Raw genomic sequence first — 24994 nt, 5'->3', positions numbered from 1 at the left:
CGCAAACCATGGCGGCAGATGTGGAACATCCTTTCTGTCACAGGCATCCCGATAATGTTATCTTTTTGGGTGAAGGCAACCGGTCAATCAACCCACACATGCTACCTGAAGGCATCAATGTTGCCGGATTCGAGACGTAATGACAACTGGAGGCACGCGTAATGCAAAGGTAGTGGGATCGTTCGCCAGCTGCAGCAAGTTGCTTTTCATCCACTTTCATTTCCATTAATTTATCGTTTCTTTATTTCATTTATTAAGCACAAGTAATTTCCTCTATGTCGTCCTTGGTGTCAGGGTTTCAAGGCTTTTCATGATATGACTAATAAAAATCGGGCCCCTCGGTTAACCCCCTTTCTTCTTGTTTATCATCAGAACACCTGCCACACGTAATTACATGAAAGCGAAACACGCAAGCACTCTGCAGCCTTTCTTTAAGCATGGAATAGTCCCAGGTGTATGTTTTGAAGTATGAATTAGGCTACTGTTACAAATGCAGATGAACACGGCACCTTAGAAGTGTTCTCGGAATTTCTAGATATTGAATTTAGGCTGATAGTATAAGTGTCGTATCTCTTCACAGGCTCAAACTGGTAATTGTGTCACGACAGTAGCAAGACAACGTGGTTTAAGAGAGACGGTTGTTTTTCCCATTCGAAAGGCTTGACTACACGGCAGGAAATGGACCAAGGCATACTTACCAGCCATTTCACTGCCTCATATTGCTATACACCGCAGTGACTGAAAGGTGGGCAAACTGGCACAGATTCATAGCTATGCCTGAACAGTGCTACATGACACTGACAAAATAAGAGAGAAAGAAAATAGGACATGTATGTCTAGACACTGCACATCCCATCTATTTTCTTTGTCTCTCTTCTTTTGTTTGCGTTACGTTGCACTGCCCAGGCATAGCTACATACCAAAAGCCAACCTGTGCGGACCTCTGGCTGTTAACGTTAACAATGTCCGAGTGCGTGGCTGACAGTGGCTTGTTCTTCCGATAGCCACAGGCACTATAGCGTGATAATGCGTTGCAGATGCAACACTCACCGCATGTTTCATTCATCCATGCTTTAAAGTATCAAAGCGTGAAAGCGTGATATTAAAGTGTGACAATACAATAATTTTGACAATACAATTATTTGTTTCACAGGTGTGAAACAAATTAAAGTCCTACATATCCTGCAATAATAATAAGCTACAAATCTCACGCACATAGGGATAGACCAGTCTCATGGCGGGACGAGTTTCACAACACCACTACTGCTGCTGCAAGGAATGCTGGTAATGATAACAATTACAAGAGTAACTATAGTTGAAAGCATGCAATTTTTCAACCATCTCAATCTAGCCCTTGCCTTTTGTGATGAAGAGGTAGGTAAGTTATCATAGGAGCATGGCCGAGGAGACGCAGTTGCACTAGAATACCCTGCTCCTCCCTGCCTAATTTGATATCAAAGGCCACAATACAGCTGGCCTTGGCATTTTGGTCAAGGCTGCCTTGAACCCAGGCACATTGGAAAAGTGATGACATCTACCAGCACCACGGTGCAGGCAGGGCAAATGTGTATGCGTTGCAACATCATGGTGCAGGCCGGGCATGATGATCATGATTGCGAGTTTATAGGCGCAAGGGCTAGAAGCGGCCGAAGAGCGCCAAGGCTAACAGGGCAAATGTGTATGCATCATAAATGTGGTTAGGTCAGTATGTACCGCAGTGCTGTTACAGACATGATATAGCTATCCAGCTGGGAGATGTGGGAAAACGATAGTTTATTACTAAATTTGTGTGTTGAATTTGTACACAACCCCAGCATAGCAAAGTACTACATGATATTCTGACAGGGGGAGAAGATTAGTATTATATATCCAGCACAGAAAACGAGGGAGCCTTACGGTGAAGCTAGAAGTTGGATATAGCACTACCTGAATTCCTACATGTACAACTGCCAACATGAACATCACAGATGCAACGACAGTTACACTCGCCATATGATAGTGATGAAGTAGGGGCAACAAGCAGCCTGAGAGAATTCGTTGGAAAAAAAAAGACACCAACCTTTTTGCCATAGAGGCACTGATAGAAGATGACACCCACACTCCAGACATCAACTTTGGAAGAGATTTTGGGTGGTGTCTTGCCCACTACAAAACACTCAGGTGGCAAGTACCAATAGGTACCAGCACCCTGTGAAGTTAGGTCCATTCCATATTCAGGGCTGTAGTTGTCATCATCCATGATCTTGCTAAGACCAAAGTCTGTGATCTTGATTTCTCCACTTAGGCTACCGCTTCCCAAGAGGATGTTGCCTGCACACAAATCGTTCAATGTACCATAAATGATGGGGTGCAAGAACACCACCAATGAAAAACAGACACATCCTCGTACTCGTGTAGCTTTCTTGAAGCCAATTTCATGTTCTAACCACTGCGTATTGCACTCTAGCACTTTTAATTCATGCCCTACAAGCCGAACATCAAACCTTTATTTAAAAAAAAAAAAGAAGACATCATTGTATCACTATAACTGTAGACATTTTCCAAAAACACCATGTACGTGGTACTGGTGACAGCACAAGACCTAAACAACATAAAAAAATAAAATGCTTTACAACTCTATATCATGTACTGTGTGTTCTGCACATCCTGTGGCAATTTGGCACTTATTATATGCACCACTTGGACACAAGCAGCAACTCTTTAAGCTGCACTACTGCGTTTTGGGCTCCTGCCACTGTGTGCTCCTCGTCAGCTTTCCTTGCATGACACTGAAAGTCTGCTTCAGCTTGGGGTCATTTACCACTGCCTGCTTACACTGCACTTCTTTGAATAAGCAACAAATCATTAATATGTCTTCTTTGAACCCTTTCAGGATCAATGACGTAAATATACGGCGCCGCAAACAAATCCAAAATGGTCGATGCCGTATATTTACGGTGCCGTAAGTACGTTTATAAAGCGCCCCAATTCCCCCCCCCCCCCCCCCGCCCCCCCGCCATGTGATGCCACTTATGTGGGAATAGAGGGAATTTTTTTCTCGTGCCTCCATCTCTCTGTTTTCGTTGCATGGTTAGTTTTAGAGCTAGTTTGCTGGGGCGTGTCTACATATTACTGCTCGCGCATTGGCGCGCACACGGGTGGGCGGCAGTTTGGGTTTTATTCCACTGGCGGTTTTGTCTTCTTGCACTCGTGAAACTGATGGCTATTTCATAACTAATCGCTCAAAGGGCGGCCGCCTATTTCTCACTTGTTTAGTGCTCACAGAAGTGGGCATAAGAAGGATGCTGCCGTGCATGCGTTCCCTTTTCTTTTCTTTTTCAGGGGGGGGGGGGAGACTTACCATACCTAATTGCTTCTGGTTGGCGATAAGATGAAGATTAACGGAAGTTTGTCACCCGTTTTGCTTTTTTGACGGGCACACAACTACACAGTTTTCTTGAGTGCACTCACCTACGCAGTTCCATTACACTATGAACGTAAATATTAGTGTAAGAGCAGGAACATTTGAGACTGGCGAAATATTCTCGTGTGCGCATATTCTAAGCCTTGAACTATAACAATGCATCAAAATTTTAATTCTTATAAGTTTATTTCCTTATTTTATTGTTGTTATTCACGAATAAAGAGTACATATATACCAACGCAAATGATTTTTTTCTCACTTTACAGTCGCCCAAGAAAAATTATGGTAAATTTTTTTCGGAATAGGTCCTCGGAAGAATTGGAATCTGCAATAAAAAATCTACTCTGGGCGGTCGCATATAGCAAGGGGGGGGGGGGGTAGGGGGGGAAGAAAAAAAAAGACCCTGAAAGCTTGCTTCAGGCTTGAAGCAGGCTTTCTTGAAACATGAAAATTAGAGGAGGTAGTCGCAGTATCACAAGCCCCTGACATATGTGTCAGTCAGTGCAGTCATCACAAGCTACACAATGACCATGTCAGTGTGAGACGGATGCACACTGACAGACCTGCCATGCTTTTCTTCTCAATTCTGTTCTAAGCCCTCTCCCAAGTCTTCTGCTGTCACTTCTCTCAAGCAAAGAGCAGCCCTATCATGTTCCTATGCGCTCAGCTTTTGGACATGCCAGTATGGCCTGTGACTACAGCACCGCGCTGAGCAGAGTGCACATCAGTCGTTTGCAATGACACTAGACTATCCCAGGGTTTTCTGGTAGGTAAAAAGAATGCTAGCTTCAAGTCTAAAGTTGTGCTGCCCTTGACATGCACATTGAACTAGCCACTTTAAGATATGATGTATCAATCTGTTTGTTGCAGGTATTGAGAGGCTTCATAGCTTAAAGTTAATCAGTCAATGGCTATCCATTAAAGAAAAAGATGTTGTGCCTGTACTACTACCTTTAAGCAATGTTGCAAGATACACAATAATTATGAAACAAACATTCAAGTTGACATTACCACCAAGATTTCATGTATAGGGACAAAACACATAAAAGAGAGAGCAAGCTCAGTAGCCAAAGTGACGAGAAAACACCAGCAGCTTCGGCCTTGATACTAGTGAATAGCAAAAGAGTTAGTTAATTCGGGTTTAATGCCGCAAAAGCGACTTAGGCCATGCTGCGCCAGTCACAGGAGAGTAACAGTAGCAAAAGAGTGAAGGCATGAGCAAAACGGTGGTGACCTATCACGTACAGTGTATCACAAGCGAAAAACACAGGACAGATGGAGACGCAGCACTACTAACAAGTAATGGCTTGTACCTGACTTAAATTATATTATCAGGCAACGTGAAGGAAACACTAGATCATGAACAGTAAGTACAACCCAGCAAAACCACGTGTCACTCTTCGCTATATAAAAAATAACAAATTTTCCTTTTCTTTTTTGACCATGAGACAGATGGACAGCTCAAGAAACAATCACCTATGTTATTTTAATTGGCTTCTATAATCTCTCTCATCATCAGACAAAGGTTTACATGTACATCTACAGGTTGAGCAATGACTTGATATGACAGGTTTGCTGACGTCATTATGGTTTGCCCTTAATCTTCAGGTACGGCATCTGCCAATAAGGCCTAAACTCTTTTCTGCAAGACTGCAGTAAACATTATGCTACTCCTTCCATGCAAGTTACAAACGTATTTCGGTGCTTTTTGTCATATCTATGTGCCATGTGAGTAACAGTACATTCACTCATGCATGCCAACACTTTTAGCAACATTAATTACCTAGATAGTGGTTAATCTGGTTAACATACAGCACAATGGTCGTTTACTTTTTCCTGCCTCTTTGCCTGGCTATTTACATCTTGACTGTCATCTTTGCATTTCTTTAACAAGTGGCATGCCACAGCGGAAAGTAGGTGCATAGGATAACCAGCATCCATAGGACGCAAAACTTGATTGTCAAAGCTTCTTTGAGCCACTTGCAGGCAAACTTCTAAAGGGTGTTTTCAAAACAAATGAACAATGCCTTGCATTTTTATACTAAAGTGCGCTGATGTGTATGGCAGAATGAGCTTATTTCCACTAGGTTCACAACATCATGACAGTCTTCTTTTTTTTTTTTTTTATGGAGGATAACTTTTACGGCCCTAATGGTCCCATTAGCAGGCGTTTCATGCGTCAGTACAAGAGGCTGGAGGCAATAATGAAACACTGAACAACCAGCAAATGTGGCCAAAGCAGAACATTCATTGTCACAGTTTAATAACACTAATTATCGACATAACGAAAAACTTTTACTACACCAAAACCTTTCAGATGCTATGTCGCTCAAAAGAGGCACGATGCAAGAACCAATACAAATTCCTGCTCTCTGCGCAAGAGTATAAGCGCACAAAGGGGTGAACATTGAGGGAAATTAAAACAACAGTAGCTCTAAAAATTGGCTAGAAGCCAAACCTACTTCATGCTGGCGTGTAATGATACTGTAATTGTCAATTGAATTCTCCACACAGATGATTAGTGCTCTTTACACGAGATGGAATAAAGCATAAGTCCTTTATGGCCAACGAAAATGCAGTGAAGCTCTTACGAGTGTTGTCATTCAAGAATTCCATTACTTGATTAGAACTTATTGTAAAAGGGTTATAAACTGCTAAATTGTTAAGCTTTGAATGCAGAAAAAAAATGACCAATCTCTGCCAGCAACCACTCACAGAACCAACTATATTGAAGCGACACTCGGTCTTACGAGTATTCGAAAAAAAAAAAGGGGGGGGACTTTTACTCTTACCAAGGTCCCAACACAAAGCATCCAATTTAGTTGCTTCAGGAAAGGGTACAGCAATCAATCACCTGGTTTGAGGTCGTAGTGTATGATGGGAGGCTTGATTTCATTGAGGTACTTGAGGGCATGCACCACCTGCATGACGATGCAGCGTGCCTCTCGTTCTGGGATGCACTTGTGCTGCTTGAGGTAGAAGTCCAGGTCGTGCCCATCACAGTACTCCAGCACTGTGCAGAAGCTGCTCAAACGACACAAAGCAGATGACATAATGTGAGAGGTCCCCTGTGCAAGAGACGCTAATCTGCAGAAAGAAAATGCACACGCACAGAGTGAGATGCAAAGAGGCAAGGAAAGCACTCAATGAGGCAACTGGAATCAGTAAATTGACGAGCCTAAGGAACAATAGCTGAAAAAAGTGGTTGAAGGGAGGGTACACACAGTCCTGCCTGTACACATATTTTCATCATTTACTTAAATCACATGTCGCATGGGGTTGCTTTTTTCTGCATACAATGGCTATCTGCACTACATCAGGAAAAAAGCAGTCCAAGTTATGCCAACCACATAACTTCCAGCAGCTAGAAGCTCCCCTTTATTGAAAAGATGTAAATTGAAAGTGCTGTTGTTAAGGGTTGAAAATGCACTGCCTGAGAAAGGTACAAACGAAGACTACTGCAAGAATGTTCATGGCATTCCCTGGATTCTTCTGCTTGTGCCTTACTACTATATGTATTTACATCAAAGTGCCACAGGTAACAAATAGACACCACCTGCATTTACGAGCACATCACTCATTCTTGATGGAATAATACTGGTTACATTGTCTGGATTCTTCTGGCTTATGCCTTACTACCCGTAATTTACATAACAAATGCCTCAGTCATGAAGCACGCACAACCTGCATTTACAAGCCCAATTTATACATTCTCTGTGGGTTGTATGATAGACCCTTTATCATTTCTTTATCCCAACACCACTCCTTTAGATAATTTGCATGTTCAAACCCTACAGCCATGTAACATCAATAACTCTTTGAAGGTTTTTGCCATACATAAACGGCGCCGCTGATTCTTACCGCATGGTTTTTGATGAACACGTACAGGGCTGATCATATGATTGATATTTCATGCGTATTAGACATCAATGGTTGCTGAGAGGTGCTGGCATCTCTATAGAGATGCCCTAAGTAATTTGAAAGTGTATTTCCGCTCGCCGGGGCCCACAGCTAGACCTGTTCACCTGCGGGCACTGGCTCGCGCTTGCATGCTCGTCTACTACCTTCAATGTGTGCATGATGGAGATGCTGTCATTCTTTTTATGGCTGCCACTGTCATCTTTCCGATAACCTAGATATAGCTCTGCGCAGTCGAAATTCGGAGCTACTGATAACGTTTTTGTTTTCTTTGCCTTCATTTGCGGTGCCTCTTCTCGCGGTAACCGCTCAAACGTATTTTCTTGACTCATTTTTAACATGCTTATTTTCCCAAGTATATGTGTTTTTAGGACAACAAATTGATAACCATAAATTTTGCTTGACCTTTTTCTCTACTTTTTACTGTATAACGTATTTGTGTGTATACTGTTCATGCAAGTAAAGCACACTATTACTTGCAATACATTTTTTTCTGTATTCATGAGTTTCCAATCATTCACTGCTACTGGAAACTGCCACAAAAACATTTACCACGGGGGCATGGTTATTGTGAAAAATTCTGGCCCACAAAGGGTAAAGCAAAGTTTCATTCTAAGCAATATGAATACAAGTCGACACTCCACATGAAAGAAGACAACTGGTAGCTTTGACTAAATTCCCGTGTGCAAAAAGGAAAGTCTCAAAATAATTATTAACCAGGCTTAACAGCAAACACTAATCATAGTGGCCGTGATTTCATACAAGAGCATGCCCTAAGAACAAGTTGTTCACATTTGCTACACACAATAATGATACATGATGGCATATTTCTGGGGCACAAATGCAGAAACATTCCTTGCTCGCACATTTTTTTTACTCCCAAGTGCACCTGTGCAAATGAGCAAACTTCAATCACACGATATGAGCCAATTGATGGCTCTAGTTTATAATTATTCAGTGGCAAACCAAGTCTTTACAAGTAATTGAAACGCTTCTTTGGCAAAGTAAGGGTTTGCAATGAAATGCTACCCTCCTATAGCTGAAGGTCGTAATGCAGTAAAGATTTTGTGCAGTCTCAAGCATCAAGCAGCTTCTGCTAAAGGAGGAAAAATAAGAAGGTATATCACGGCGATGAAATTTGCGTAAAAAGAAACGGAGGAAAGGGAAAGGGGAGAGATATGCAACTGTTTTGTAAAAAAAATTTGAAATAAAAATGAGACAATGATTATATAGAGAGCAATATCAAGCTGTCTAAGCTTTAGATATGGGCCTTGTATAGACGCAGTGCAAGAAGAAAAGCAATAAGCTGCAGTTGGCAGCCATAGCAGCCAACATGCTAGCATTGACTTTCTAGCTTGACTTATGGAAAAAGACACCATGACACTTTAAAGCAAGATTTGAATACACACGTAATGACAGCTTACCCCCCACAAGATGATAACCTGAATGGCAGAAAAGAAAGAAAGAAAGAAAAACCAGAGGGCACAAATCGCTACACCTACTACACCTTCGATAAATGCAAGTGCGTTAAGGTGATAAAAAGAAGAGCCATTATTTTAATGCTGAAAGATACTTACGAATTAGGGTCTATTTCGAAGACATCATAAAGCTTTACAACCCTGGGATGGTCTAAGGACTTGTGAATGTTGTACTCTCTTAATGCATGCCTGCAAAAAGAAAAAGCACAAAGAAATGAACTTTCTGCAGACTTACCATATGTTTCAGCACACAAAACTGATACTCTCATAAAGAGTATTCTCACTCCAGCCAATGCACGATGATGCCTAAGGTGATCCCGAAGTTACTTACTTGATGTAGTTTGCTTTCTTGTCATCCTTCCAGTCTTTGTTTAGCTGATGAATTTTGCAGGCCACATACCTCTGCTCCTTAAGATCAAATGCCTTCAAATGAGAAAAGATGGCACATTGAATTCACCAAAGCAAAAAAGTACAAACGCAAACGAGGAATCAATGTGTGTGAAAATATGCTTGCCTTGTGTACTTCACTGAAGCCGCCTTTACCCAACAAGATTAGTAGCAGATACCTCTCGTTTAGGACTGGATGGTTGTTAAACCTGAAAAGGCGTGCTCAAGGTCAGCATGAAATTAACCACACACCCTAGATCAGGCGAAAAAGAATGAAGCAGTGACACAAAAAGCCCTGTTCGATTCACACCTCACTGCTCAGAGAGTTCAAGACAGCAAATAGCTTTTTTTGATTCCCCAATCCTGTGAAAACATAAATTTATTTTATATTGGACTTGTGCCTGCTCCCCCCTGTAATGCTGTAAAGGCCTGGACCTAAAATAAATGAAATGAAAAGCTAAAGTCACAGTGCCATAATGTATACTATGATATAAAACCACAGTTGATACACCATGTCTGATGCGTTTCTGTCAAACTGTTAGCTTATTTTGTTTTATACTTTTACTTATGCCACAGAGCCAGCTTTATGGTAATAATAGCTGTATTCATTCATTCATACTTCTAAGCATCTTGGGTGCAAAGAATTTTGACAAAAAGTTTCACTGGTAGCCAATGTGCGCCGCCTAACATGTCCCCGCCCTGTACCCATTTTCATGTTCCTACTAGTGTCTTCGGCTCAGAAAACGGCACACAACTGTAATGCAGAAACTTGAAACGGTGCTATCAGAATACTACTGTTCACAATATATCTCCAGAACAATGAGCAGTTGCATGACACCTGCATTAGAGCACAAGGCCAAGCAGTGTTCTGGCAACATCATCTGTACCTGGACTGGTCCTCATTGTGTATGCGCTTGAGCTCCCTAATGTGCAGGTTCCGCTCTCGCTCCAGTTTCTCCAGCTCAAGCTGCAGATCGGTGTCCTCCTTTTTCAGCGACACCTGGCGCAGCTTCAGGATTTCCTCCTGCTCATAGTACTCGTACCAGGTCAGCCGTAGCAGCGCGAGGTCTTTCGGAGACTCTGGCTTCACAAACTCTCCATTGGCAAGCGCACTGGAGGCTGCACCAGCCCCATTATTGGATGCCCCTGCCCCCTTGCCTTTAGGCTGCCCTGTCAAGGGCTTCTTCTTGCAGAGCAACTTTCGTTGCCGTTCAATTTCTTCCCGTTCTGACGTAATCTGCTCCTGCTTCCTGCAGGGATCAGCAAAAAAAACAACAACAGCTCGCACCCTTGCCAGTAGCAGAACAGGGTCACAGAGTGCATATTGTGGAGGCAATACGGCAAAAATACAAGCCAATCCACTGCTGCAACATCAGCGGATGCCCATCTTCTACTTTGCAGATGCCCTGGGACAAAGAATGTCCGCAATAGAATGTACTGAGGGATGTGAAGTTAACTGACCAACAAGACTGAGTGAATGTTCATGGACATTACACTTCGTAAATCACTGTTACAATATCTGCATAAATTGGCCCTCCTTGCTTACACATAATTTCCACATTATGCCATGCAGCAACACAGGTGAAAAAAAAAAAAAAATTGTGGTAATAAAGGCTAATGTCAGATACAAAATGGAATGAAAGAAAAATAGCACTGAGAGCAGCATTCCTGGCAAGTTGGTAATCCATTGCTTAAATAATATGGCGCGACACACCAAGCGCAAACCAAGTGCTTGGTGTGTCGTCTTCTCTCACGTTCGTGTCGTTTTTTTTTTTTTGTCGCGCCATATCATTTAAACAAAATAGCACTGAGCCACTTTCTGCAGACAATTTAGCTGCAGCAGGGAATTGAGTTCTTCATTTCGATAAGGTTGTCTAACATCAAAACCACAATGTTACGAAAGCCTGTACAACCATCTGCAAGGTTAAAAGACGGTATATTAATTTGAAATTTCCATTTTTCGAGCTGTCATTTGTTTCTCCAGCTAACAAGGCCTAGCTGCCAACACAGAATGTAAGTAGAATGGAAGTAGGTAGGCAAATCACATGCTTTAATTTAGGTTTGCATCCTTCGGCGCTTTCTTCAGGAGATTTCGTAGTCTTGAATATTCAATAAACAACACTCACCTCAAAAGATCGTTGAAAGCGTAGCCGTCTACCCAGTTTTCAACAAATGATGCCCCTTGCCGCTGCGTCACAAATTGCCCTAGCCTTAGCCTGTTCTGCATGCACTTCTGCCGAGATTGTTTCTTTTCCATTGCCGACTGCAAAACAAACCAGAGATTTTTCCTTGTTACAGTCATGTCACAAGGGCAAACAATGCCTCTCATCAAAAAAAATCTTGCTAACCCAGCATTTCTTTTTTTTAGCCAACCAGCAGGCATTGCTTAAGATTGTGAACGTTATTAGACTCCCTTATTTTAGACAGCAGAGCAATATAAATTACATGTATGCATGAGAACATGCACACACACAGTGTGTACATTAAGAGTGATTTATGTTGCTAGGAAAGAAAGGATTGGGTTGGTACTAATTTCATTTTTTCTGAAGATAACTGCCAAAAGTTGTTGGACGACATCTCAGAACAGGTGAAAACTAAAAAAGTACCTGCTACCAACTAACTGCATGCAAGGTCATTAAATTAGGGCTTCATAGTAATTGAGCCCTGCAGCCCAGGTAAACTATAAGAAGGCAACGTGTGGTTGTCAATATTCATAATGCACAAAGCATGTGCCCGCAAAGTATGGCGGGCAAGCATAAGCCACATCAAACAGTGAAAATCACCTTTTCTATAAGGAGTTGCTTTGTAACATCTATACACTTGAGGAGTTGCTCCTCTTGCTTCTGTATTAGTTTCTGCTGTCCCTGAATTTGCCGCCGCAGCTCTTCACTACCCTGCAAAAGAGAGTGCACAATAATTATGAGTCAGTACAGGCTACACACGAACACCAAGAGGCATCATCTACAGTTGCTTAATAAAAATTACTTTCTCGTTCTCGAAATTTAGACAAGAGCCACAAAGCAGAGTTAATGTGCAATGGTAACTCAAGGCACTAAATAACTGTGTGCACAACTTTCCAGCACAACACAGCATCCACAGTGATGCTGGAACAGACGTTGCAAAGAAATATTGATCTGTATAGTTCAGGTCAATTCAGCTTGATGGAATGCCTGGCAATTTGGTAGCCAATAACAAAAGAAAGTCTACGCTCATTACAATGGACCTGCGTACAACAAGCTTTCGGATATAATTGACCATATTTCAACCTTAAGTTTGCTCTACCTATTTTATTAGGGCAACAAAGTTCACTTTTAATGGACCGTGCTACAATGGACTTTCGGCTACAGAGGGCGAAATTAGCTCCATTTTTTTGTCAAAATTGGGTGTATCAAACGCTATGCATGAAGATGGGCTTTGTAGTAGAAACGCAGCCTCTTGCGCAAGCCGTAATGCAGCGGAGGTGAGCGTCAGCTGAAGGTATTGCAAGGAACCGGGTGCGCCACTCCGTGGCTCCCAAGACACACGAGTGCCGGCGCACGCAAATGGCGGACGCCGCGGCTGGTCTGTGAATTGTAAAAATGCTGGAAAAGGGGTTTCCTTGTTTTCGCGCAACAGAACTATGTTTCCTCATATAGAGAAATTACAATCCAAGAGCTATCATGTTTGTAGGTTTTGTGCAAGTCGTAGTTTACGATTTTTCCACGTATTTTAGCCTGAGAAATTCAATTAGTTCAGTAAATTACTTCCATCACATGGAGGGCCTGCGTATGCGTGGTTCGAAAATATTTTTGCTGCAACGACTTCCGACGCCAGATTTTCTGCGACACGGGCTCCTTAACGCTATTCAATTTAAATGGACATGAGCTGGTAACCGACTTGCAAGGGTCAGCCAACGATCGTGGCTGAATATCGTGCGCGCGAGGAAGGGAGGAAATCGGGGCGGAAGCACCCTGGCTTTCGCGTGCGAGGCGCGGCCTTCCTTGGCTTAAAAAGTCGAGCCACTGGACGGCATTTCAATAAAGATTTTCACACCCGGGGTGGGGGTTCTGCCCTGGCGGCTGCTGTTAATGGCGCGGCCGTGCAGGTGCCATATCTTGAAAACAATCTGCAATGTGGACAAAGTATGTGCATGTGCGAGTGCCGTATTTTGAAAACGATCTCCAATGTGGACAAAGTACGTGCCTGCGCGAGCACCGTATCTTGAAAGCGATCTGCGATGTGGACAAAGTATGCCCAGTGCCGGTACCTTCATATGCACTGTCCTTTAGAAGTTTAGTTCACAATGAAGCGAGAGACAGTACGAAGGTCAATTCGCTCGCTGTTGCTGCCGCGCTTCCTCACTCCAACGTTTTGACAGCGACTTTCCACAGTCATTGAGCAAGATGTGTTCATGTATACATGTGCGCGCGTGGCACTGTGCTAGTTAATTTAGTTAGTAAGCTGATGTTTACAACTTTATATGGCCGATAACACTACAATCCTTACTTCACATAGTTGTCTAGTAATTTGTTATCCCAATGGATGCTTCGCCTTTTGGGGAAAACTGACCTTTTTTTTGCTTGTTTTTTACCTTGAACGTTCATCAATCGCGCTTTGCGATAACGTTTTTACACACCGCGACCAAAGTTCCGGAAGTGAGGCATTTCGGATATTACAGACTTCGGATAAAACGGACAATTTCTGTCGGATTATCATGGCCCGTTGTAACGACAGTTAGCTGTACATTCCAAGACAAAGAAACCACTAAACGATGCCACAACATCGCCTTTGTTTAAACAACACATAATGAAACACATAACCATGATTCTAGGATGCAAATGGTTTTAAAAAATGTTGACACAGGAACTTCGACAATTTAATGGTGCAGTAATGGGGCACCAGCGCACTAAATGAGATAAGCTCTGCAAGGCTTCTGCACACACCCACAGTATGTAAGAGCTGTTTGTAATTGGCCAGCTATCTTTGGTAATAAAATGTTGCTATTACAGGGATGAAAGTGGCCAAGGGTGTTCTGGAGCAGCTCTGAGAGCAGATTTGACATTTTTGAGCATGTCTGAAGCAGAACAAACGTGTTTTGGAGCAGCTTGATAAAGCTCAACATGAGCGAAATACATGCAGATTAAGAAAAAGTGCTCTTTGTCTTTCCAGAATAGTATTAACTTACACAATACGTGTGCCAACCAAATACAGCCAAGAAATAAATAATTCAGGGTTTTACGGGAACAGCGCTCACTTTATGTTAGTGCTGTTGCTAACGCTAGTCATAAGTGCTTTTGGCAAAAATGACCTAATTATATTCTGGTTTAATCAGCAAAGCTTTATTATTTACTAATCGATAATGTGCAATTGCAATGATTCTGATCAATGTCAAGAAATGGCTGATAACAGCAATTAAAGCAACTTAACTTTTGCGTGGTCTCTTCTTTAAGATGGGTGCCTGCAAAATCTAATCATGGCATAAATCTTGTCATCTACTATGCTGCACTTCTAACGCACATTCAAGCCACGGCTTCGTGTTTGATCCGGACTGAAGATATGAGCCAAAAGTAACTGACTCATCAGCAAAACAGCGCAGCTGCTGATTCGCAGTAAAATGAACTAGGCCCATAGTTGACGAGGTTTACATTTGAGACCACTGAAGTTCCGGGCACAGGAACACATTGTGACGCTTTCTCTCCTCCCCCTCTCTTTTGCAGAAGTTATCTTTCTCAAAAAAAAAAAAAAAAAGTGCATGGCTTATAGGTCCTTTAAATTTTGTTATCAGTGATTTCTTGGCATCTTTCACAACTTCTACATTCACACCATATCGATAAACTAGGCTACTAAAAGCCAACTACACCTAAATACAGTCGCCGACTGATTTTTTGGACTCCAAAAATTCATATATGCTCGATTATTTGGTCTGCTTCGCGGCACCACCATTCTTCCCATAGACCATAATGTATAACAACTGCCGAAAGTTCGGACACCTTGCAACCTCTCGTCTGATTTTTCCGAAACTCCTTGAGCCAACTCGATCGAGAGCACCATGCACCCACTCTGACCGGTGAATGGTTCGACTTGCTGAACGCCATTTTTTTTTTGGAGGGAGCCTCCTTGTGCCCCACGAAGTGGCGCTACTGCAAAACCCCGCTCATAATTATTGTTTCTGCCTGGTTCGTGGCTACAGCAGTTACGGTCTCAGCTCAGAAAGCCGTGTCAAGACAATCCAGCAGCTGATTTGTTTGTTTATTCGTGCATGACGCTGCGAGCAGGCCACATTCTTTGTTTGTGCGCCTGGTATCGGCGTGACGGCGTGGTGATGTTTGCTTTGTGCGCTGTGTCGAGGTTGCGGCGATGCAACCAGCATAAGGAAACACTGCGTCAAGTGTCTAATGGCACCGACAGTGCCCGCGCAGACTGCGCTGGGGAATGCCAGCAAGCGGGTGCCAGGAGGCCTAGGATTTTTCGCCTTCCGATGTGCACCCTACTGACACCGTCTCATTTGCCAGTTTCACAGGTGCTCACACTGCTGCACTGACATGCACAGAACTCGATGACGGCGAGATCATTCGTCAGGTTTCTGCTGCATCGCCGGATGATGACAGAGTCGGAAGATGACGCACCATGTGCTATGCTGCCGTCGCATGCGGAGCATGCGCAAGCAGTGACTGTACTTTCAGCCGCCTATAGTGACCGTACGACCCTCTCAGAGATTCAGGCTTACTTGATTGCGCGTAAACGGAACAGCGTGCAATGGCGCATTTACGATTTCTTCAAGCCTACTGTTGACCGTGAGAAAAACGTGTCTACAAATCACAGTGTGGCGTGCACCCCGTTTCTACCAATCATTGAGCAACACATACCGCATACTTTGTACCAATCATAATGTGACATGACGCACCACATTTTTGGGGGGGAGGGAAGGGCAAAAAAAGATCTAAAAAAAAAAAATAGACATTGTCCAGAATGGCACCAACACGGCTATGGCTGTGTGGTTGCTAAGGGATGCTCACATCCCACTCAATTTATTTACTTTGTTCTAAATTTGTGTTTCGGAGCAGGTTGGTGCAGCTCCAACATTTGGCACAGAATGGCACATTGGGCGCAGCACTTACATCCCTGCTATGATGATTGGCCAGAGCCAATCCTTACCAATAGATTTATCGTACGAACTTCTTTGTGATTACAGACCTTAGCTTCTTGCACTTTGGTTTAAATCTTGACTCTGACCTTCTAATGTGAAAAATGAGCAGTTATTACATGGGCCTTACCAGATTTTCAGTGGCTTTAATTGTGGTCTCAGCAAATTATGTGACCAAGACTTGAAAGGAAGGAGAAGGCCTACAACGCTGCACCAACTTACTCTTTGGAGTTCATCTATCCGGTTGTCCCTCATTTCCAGGTCCATGGCCGATTTGCTCTCCAGCTCTTTGATCTTGTTGATGGTAAGATCTGTCTGGACCTGCCGCATCATCGTTTGAGCAGGCCTCTGAGGTGGTGCCATGAGCCCCGCATAATCAACATTGTTGAGTGCAGACGTCAGCGAGGATCCAATGAGTGGACTGCCACCCTGGAACCAAATGGCACAATGAGAGTGCTGCATCGGCCAGCAAAGAGCAGCCGTAATGTATCTGATGGCAGAAGCACTAGAGCAGAGTAATTAACAAATTATAAGTGGTGACAGAAATGATATCCTCTCCTACAGCAGGAGTCGGCAACTGGTGACTTGCATGCCAGTTCAAGTCCACTATCCAGCTTGCAAGGCAATGTCATGCATACCAAAGCACACCTAGAAAAGGCTCCCACACACCATGCATCACCATGAACTCCTGTGTCCCAGTAGACTTGAGATCATGTAACAGCTTTTAAATGTTCCCAATATTTAACCATGAAGATTGGATATGCATCTTTCATTAATAAATTGAACTCAAAATGAACATACTGTTGCGTTTGTATGCCAATATTAGTCGTCATCAGTGCTTTGTTCTTCCGTTAAATGCCCCCATTCCACTCCCCATGTGCTTGCTTTTTGGTTACTTCGCCCACTTCTCCAGAAAATTGCTGACCCCGGCCCTCCACAACAGTAAGCTGAGGCCTAATGAGTCTCGTGTGCAACAGTCTTGCGTACATCGGTTATCAATCAACGATGAGAAGCAATTACAAAAACAACATAAGCCACCTGCTACAACAGCACAGCTTTTGCAAAACGTGAAGGCAATGTGTCTGGATACAAGGAGGAGTACAGTCGCCAACTGATTTTCCGGACTCCAAAAATTCGGACATGGTCGATTATTCGGTCTGCTTCACGGCACCGCCATTCTCCTCATAGACCATAATGCATAACAACTGCCAAAAGTTCGGGCACCTTGCAACCTCTCGTCTGATTTTTCGGACACTCCTTGAGCCAACTCGATCGAGAGCACCAAGCACCGACTCTGACCGGTGGCGCATGGTTCGAGTTGCTGAGTGCCATTTTTGTTTTGAACGAGGCCTCCTTGCTGTCCCACGAAGTGGCGCTACTGCAAATCCCCGCTCATCATCATCGTTTCTGCCTGGTTCGTGGCTCTACAGCTGTTTCAGTTTCGGCATAGTAAGCCATGTCAAGACAATCCAGCAGCCGATTCGTTTCTTCGCGCACGACGCTGCGAGTAGGCCACGTTTTTCGTTTGTGCGACTGGTGTCGGCATGGTGGTGTTTGCTTTGTGTGCTGTGTCGAGGTTCCGGTGATCCAACGCGGCACACGGAAACATTGCGTCAAGTGTCTAATGGCGCTGACAGTGCCCGCGCAGACTGCACTGGGGAATGCTGGCAAGCAAGTGCCGGGAGGCCTAAGATTTGTCGCCTTCCGATGTGCTACCTACTGACGCGGAAAATGTTCTGCCGAGACCTACGCAGTGGTTGCATTGCGATTCCGGACACCGTCTCATTTGACAGTTTCACAGGTGCTGACACTGCTGAACTGACATGCGCAGAACTCGACGACGGCGAGATCATTCGTCAGGTTTCTGCTGCACTGCTGGACAATGACTCTTGAGTCGAAGACGACGCACCATGTGCTACGCTGCCGTCGCACGCGGGGCGTGTATAAGCAGTGACTGTGCTTTCAGCCGCCTATAGTGACCGTACGACCCTCTCCGAAATTCAGGCTTATCTGATTGCGCGTAAACGGAACAGCATGCAACGGCGCATTCACGATTTCTTCAAGGCTACGGCCCAGCCCGAATAAGTGTGTGAAAATAAAGGATTTCCGGTTTGAAAATAAAGAATTTCCGGGTTTTTTTTTTTTTCACCTGCTTTTCACCTGGGCACCTGTTTATTCGGACGTTTCCGCAGTCCCCGTGAGGTCCGAATAAACGGTCGGCGACTGTAGACACATTCGTTTTAACACTGCTTTACTATTTATTGCTAGGATAGGAGACAGAGGTCACTCTCAACGTTCTAGTCCCTGGCATGCACCGCATTTACATGGATCGGCATTATACAGAGGAAATAACAGGAATAGAATAGTGAAATACAGCCCCTGCTGAGCAAGCGGAAAATATATGCATGCTCGGCAGTTAAGGTGAGCTTGATGCAACTAACAGGGAAGAAATCATTAATTTAATATGAGACATGCTCCCCTGAGTCACATCGAAAATGAAATGCAGTTTAATTTGCAAATTCGATCACACATTTGGGTTTAATTTCCAAAAAGCTTTGATGTCATGTGGAGGTCGCACAGTCATCACAACAGTCCTCTAACCCACAGAATGATGATCAACGCCCACCAAAAAACAAAGAAGGAGGGCAGGTGAGGAGGCAAAATGCACATGGCACAGAAGAACCCAGAGCTTTCACGAAACTTAAGAAGATGAACGACAAGATTGCGGCGTGAGGTCTGGTGGTGGTGTTTTCTAACACTCAGAAATGGGCAGAGCGGAGCACACTGATGGTGGCCAAGTGCGAAATGATCCAACCAAGAAACTAATAATGTCAAAACAATAAGGTGCTGCCTATGGCAAGACGATGAGATGAGAGCATAGAAGCAGAACTGGCAGTGACATGACGGGCACAACGGCACGTACCAGGCAGTAGCCCTGAGGGACAGGCGACCTGGCCCCTCCAAAGCGGCTGGGGCTATGCCCCTGGTTCTGAGTGCAAGGCAAGGAGAGAAAGAGAAAAAAAAAAAGGAAAAAAAAAAAGAAACCAAAACCCTGCATCAGACTCCTGATAATAAACATGCCAACTGCAAGTACTCTCTCGTGTACTAATTATAAAATTTGGCTGAGCAACAAGAACCATATCTTTATTCTTGTCAGTGCCTTGACTCGTAAGTGGCTAGGCTGGAGCTTTTCCCTATCATGTGCATATAAAGTGGATTGTGTTAACTTGAACAGTGCACCAAAGAACACCTTCGTCCATATCAATTCTTAAGTTCTATCATATCAATTCTTTTTAAGTTAGGATTTACATACAACTGCCTGGATTAGTTTGCATGGGTTGCTTCAAGCATGCCTCAAATCTTTCCAGCAGGGCTGCACAACTCAAAACACTGATTGGGCCAAAGACAATTTTTGTGAGAGCTGTGTGAGCCAATGCTAGTGACCATCATTGCACACTTCATATTCGGACGGTTTGTGGTTATTTCGTGTCATTACACAAGCTACCCTGCTCAGCACATGTCATGTTGGTTGTATTGCTCAGAGTCATCAAAGTGGTCCGCTCAAAGAAGTATGCGCTACGAAAAGAAAGAACGGTTTGTTGTGTCCCTGTTCCTGCGCCTGCTCTTGCCAAGGTTCTCGTGAACCTGTAACCATGGCCGCTGCTGATACATGCCTTTCCAGTTCCAGTGGACACTGTAGGCCGATGAACTTTTGGGTTCCAGTTTTTCCAGTGGCACAGAAAAAGCACTGTGAAGCAAATCGTAGCTCACTTCTTCAACTACAAATTCCTTGAATCACTTTTGAAATCACCCCTGAAATTTTTCAACAGCATTACCAACCTGTGCTTTAAGCCACCAGGAAAGAATTTAGGACTAATTGGAAAATGCATCATGTTCCCAACATTGAAGCAGCAATGTGATAAGTGCAGTTTTGCACTAATAAGTGCAGATAAGGAAAGTGTGATAAGTATGTACAATCATCAGCATGCACTGGAATTTGCTTTTCTTCTAGTCTCGATAGAGTGACCATATCAGTGGCATGAAAATCATGACGGGAAACTGCTACGCCAATGTCAATGTAGCTTGACAGAAAGGTTGCTAGACTATCTCAACACCTTCTTTTGAAGCAAGGAAGGCCACATTTTTTTCTTTTCTTTTTAACACAGTATCTCTTTTTCTGTGGCTGATTCCACCAGCTGTCATATGTCCACACAGTGCTTCGAGATTATATCATGCTTCGCAACAAAAGTGACCTTCTCCCAATCACATGGACATGCTTGAACAGCAGACATCAGTACTAAAACAAAGATTGAACTCTGCCACGAACTGCATATTGCCCACAGTTAGCATGTTGTGCAGCCCTGTTTTACATCATCTAAAGCACAGTGACTCTGTATATGTCAGTACTGCGAGTCCACAACATGCTTAATGCTTATGCAACGAAATGGTGCTTGTGAGAGGGATCTTTTGCGGTACTAGCTCACAGGACAATAGGCTCCTCAGAAACGACTTCAACAGCAGACAAAATATACCGAACAGTTCAAACTGCTGGTAGTTGTGGCAGCAGGCACAAAGAATGTAAATCAGAGAGGTTTTACACCTTATCATTGCCTGAAACACTAGAATAGACATCTTCCCAAAAAGTATGTCACCACCAGATCCACGGATGCCACTCGTGTTCAGCTATCAATGCTCAACAAAAGGAAATTTGTTGCCAGTTCAAATTCGGGCACAGAAAAACTTCATAATATCAGTCTCACAAAAGTGCAAGGGAGCATTAACATCGCAAGTTCAATCTTTGCAGTTAATCTTGGGATCTCATTTTTCATTCTTCACGACATGTCTTAGGCTAAGTAAAAGACAGAAAAATAAGTGCCTACTTACCTTAAAGTATTCATTTATTTTCTTTGGGTTGTCAGGACATGTTGTTCGAGCTCCTTTTACTGGGGAGGAAGAAGAACAGGCAATCTGCTTATCTGACAGACTCCTACATAGGCAGATAGCAACAACGCTAGTGATAATGGGGCCAGTGGGTGATCAATGCATGACTCATTTTAGTAAAACATTAATATATGGCACTAATGAGCATACTGTAATAAATAAAAGCACCCCACAGAGTTTCACCTTGGCTAACTTTGAGGTGAGGTTTATCTCCAGACATACAATAAGCATCTGTTTACAGCGCAGCGCACATGTTTGTCAAACTGGCTGCTATAATATAGCGACTGCACTGTTGGATATGACCTCCAACTTTTTGATAGCATCAAGTATGTCGGGAAAAAAGATGTCGCAGTGCTACAAATGGAGATTTGCAGTGTCCTGCCCAAGAAAGACTGAGAGATTCATGACAAATAACTTTTGCAGGGCTTTGCTGTTCCTTCAAATAAGAATGTAACAGTAAGGCATCATTGTTTTGTGATAGCACTCAATGTATACACTACATAAGCCATTGCTCTCTGAATCTCGAGCAATGACAGATTGATTAAGTCTCACATAAACGAGCCATACAGAGGTATGTAATTAAGCTAAGCTTTTTATTACTCTGTTGTAAGGCAAAAAACCTAAAAAAAATCAAGGTGCAATGTGCATGACACCACAAGATGTGTCCAACTGCTCACAAGTGATGAGTTATAATAAAAATAATATTTGATAGGCTTTTGCATCTAATACCGACAATTAAGCCATTACTGGTCATTGCGAGGTGATCTGGATTGTTTTTCACGGCCTGGAATTTTTTTAACATGCAGTGAAATTTCAGGACACAAGCGTTCTTGCATTCTGCTTCCACCTAAATGCCCCTTTAATGTAGTTGAGAAACTATTAGCAGAATGCAGTCAATAAACAATTAGTAAATGCATAAAAAGCTTGCGGCTATATTAATGGCAAGTTTTCTAGTCCTTCACAGAAAAAAACAGCACTGTGTCCAATTTCATCAACTAAATTAAGCTCCAAAAGGCATGCTGACAAAAGGCATTTACACGAGGCTTTCCTACTTTTCCAGCAGCAAAATCAACAGAGTGCACGCAAGGACTCAATTGAGTTCTCGTACCTGCAGCTGTAGCAGCATCTTCTTTCATCCGTTTCCTTTTTCGCTCTGACTGGGGAGGTGTCCGAAGGTGCTTTTCTGGTGTCTGAGGCTGCAGAGGTCAATACGAAAATTGCCCATTAGGAATGCAACTTGATGGTTTGATGGTCCAGCTTCACGCACTGCGAAGAACACCACAGCTTCATGCTTTTGGATGGGCCCTCAGACGCATTTAGACAAAGCTGCCATGTCTAAAGCTGTCTCCGAGGCTTTCTACCATGGCTACTGTGCTGGAAGTCACAAGGACAGGACCACTGCAGCAACTGCAACTTCCACGTTGCTAATTGAATCATACATCACTCCTGTGTGCCTAGTCTCTTTAACACTTTTTGTTGTGCAGTCGAAGAAAACTGCACAACAAAAAGTGTTAAAGAGACTAGGCACAGCCGAGTGATGTACAAAAAGGCCAACCAACAGTTCAGGAACAAAAAGCACTCAAACCTTTTAGAAAAGAATGATATAGTCAGATATATATTTATAAGTTTGGAAGTGATGGCGCAAGAATTAAATCAGACACCTAACAAATAAGAAATCAGGTCACAGAATATTGTTGTCACAAAGTCAAACACATATTTCGACCAGATTCAGGATGGTATATCAAGAGGGCCTAGCCAGAGATAAACTAATATTAAAAGGCTCTGAAATAACAACGAACAATGATTTCCAAAGATAAAGTACTATGGTTATAATGTTAGGGGTAATAGTACATTAAAACGTCATTAAAGACGAAATCAGCATGTGCCTATGAATACCTAAAGGCACACAGAGGATTTTTGAAGCTTTCTTCCACAGAACCATGACTAGCTGCATGCATGCTATTATGACTAGTACGTGGCACAAGCTCATATTCAGCAATCTACACACAGAGCAGTGTCACAAGTACTATAGGAAGCATATGTGAAAGACTCACTACCAAGCTCGCATCATTTTTTCAGATCCCAAAGCACTGTTGGAGAGGAGATTAGTGGATTGGAATAATCATTTGTCTACAGTTGATGTGCTGGGCTTGTTCATACCATAAAAGCGTTTGTTCATTACCAGAGACAAACAAGCAGCACTGGGGCGTGAATGAAGATAGTTGTTCAAAACAAGCACTCAGTTTGCGTTCAGTTTCGCATCAGGCAACTAGCCTAGGCAGCGCCGACGTCGTCAGCCATGCCCGTCAGTGTGACCTATAGGCCAATCACGTGCGGTGAAACTGAATGCAAACTAAAGGCAAGTTTTGCACACCTATCTCCGATCGTGCCCCTGATCTACAGGTTTACTTATGCAAACTAGTAAGTGCAAACTAGTAGCCTTTAGCTATAAACTTCATAATTATAGCGGCCTATATAAAGTGATAACATTGTGGAATGTACAAAGCAGCACAAGTACCCAGGCACAAACCCCGAACCTTTCTTGGTCTACATATAATACTTCCATCTGTGCTCACGCATCAAAGGTCATTAGGTTATCTATGGCACAATCCTACATAATTCTCCCTCCACTCTATGCAAACTGGCTTATCTCGCTTTAATTCATCCTCAACTTGACTTCACCTCCTCAATTTGGTCCCCGTATCAACACTACCTCAACATGTTAGAAGCCCTTCAGAACAGAGCCAGTCAGTTCATAATACATGATCACAAATACCCATCCAGCATATCACGAATTAAACAACATCTTTCACTTGAGCCATTGATTACTCACCTTGACATTGCTTTTTTATCACCACTCCACAAATTCATTCACACCAGTTTGAGGTCTTTTGTACACCATAATCTGGCTGATCGAACTCCCCGCAAACTGCATGACAACTTTAGCTTAGCGCGTATGTACAGTGATACTGATGCCTTTAGGTTATCGGCTCTTCCACAGGCTATCCGTTTATGGAATGACCTCAAGGATAACCTTGCATCAGTGCAACATCACGAAAAGTTTTGCGATAGTCTTACAAAATATTTATTCTCCAAAATCTGATATTTTGCATTTGTCACTTTCACCATTGCCCTTGCCCAAGTACTGTTGCCGATATGTCCCATATTTATTTTCTTTATTTTTTTTCACATGAAAACGATCCTTTCTCAACTGTTTTTTTATTCTCCAGTGCACTACTGCTGTTGAGTTAAAATTGATATTTCTTTTTGCTGTTTTCATTTTTGTTTTTTCATCTTTGGATGCTATTGTTACTCCCTTGCTTTTATAATGTATCATAATAAGTTATTGGGTTAATTTGCATCTTTCTGCACTAATTGATGTTTTACTGTGTTAAGGTGTTATTGTTTGTATTGTTTGCCCCATGAGGGCTCTGTAGGGTGCTTATAAGTTGTCATTAAGAGTGCTATAGAAGGAAGAAATAGACTGGCAACAACCATCATTGCGAAATCATCTGCGGTTGTAACACAAAGTCAGAGCCAAATGTACAATTCTCCAGAATTCTTCCAGTTGAGAATAAGGATAAATGAGCTTGTGATCAGTGATAGTGAAGCAACACATTTGAATTTCTTGTGTTTGCTTCTGCATTCCAGCGATCATCCCATTCAATGCTCTCCAAGCCTGCATTTGTTATTATTTTACCCCAACTCTGATTATGAACCCCTTGGTGCCTCTACAGAGGATGA

The 24994-nt window shown here is 43.0% G+C and overlaps 1 protein-coding gene across 12 annotated transcripts in view; it reads right to left on the bottom strand.

The window, feature by feature from the left end:
- Tlk (Tousled-like kinase) overlaps positions 1 to 24994 on the bottom strand; it is a 166673-nt gene that overhangs the window by 4902 nt on the left and 136777 nt on the right. For 10 of the 12 annotated variants that reach the window (XM_070531916.1, XM_070531917.1, XM_070531910.1 and 7 more), the window contains 12 exons: positions 22359 to 22446; positions 21194 to 21252; positions 19233 to 19298; positions 16532 to 16738; positions 11970 to 12080; positions 11313 to 11449; positions 10074 to 10436; positions 9314 to 9395; positions 9131 to 9222; positions 8899 to 8988; positions 6258 to 6427; positions 2060 to 2310 (listed from right to left, as the gene is read on the bottom strand). In XM_070531916.1, coding sequence (XP_070388017.1) covers positions 2060 to 2310; positions 6258 to 6427; positions 8899 to 8988; positions 9131 to 9222; positions 9314 to 9395; positions 10074 to 10436; positions 11313 to 11449; positions 11970 to 12080; positions 16532 to 16738; positions 19233 to 19298; positions 21194 to 21252; positions 22359 to 22446 — 1716 coding nt within the window. Of the gene's footprint in view, positions 1 to 2059; positions 2311 to 6257; positions 6428 to 8726; positions 8764 to 8898; positions 8989 to 9130; positions 9223 to 9313; positions 9396 to 10073; positions 10437 to 11312; positions 11450 to 11969; positions 12081 to 16531; positions 16739 to 19232; positions 19299 to 21193; positions 21253 to 22358; positions 22447 to 24994 lie in introns of those variants that run through there. The other 2 variants (XM_070531909.1, XM_070531919.1) reach the window with 2 other exon arrangements.

The sequence above is a fragment of the Dermacentor albipictus genome, chromosome 1 (genome assembly GCF_038994185.2).
Source record: "Dermacentor albipictus isolate Rhodes 1998 colony chromosome 1, USDA_Dalb.pri_finalv2, whole genome shotgun sequence".
In the NCBI taxonomy this organism is placed as follows: domain Eukaryota; kingdom Metazoa; phylum Arthropoda; class Arachnida; order Ixodida; family Ixodidae; genus Dermacentor; species Dermacentor albipictus.
The sequence above is the reverse complement of the archived record's forward strand: the minus strand, read 5'-3'. Positions and strand labels throughout refer to the sequence as shown.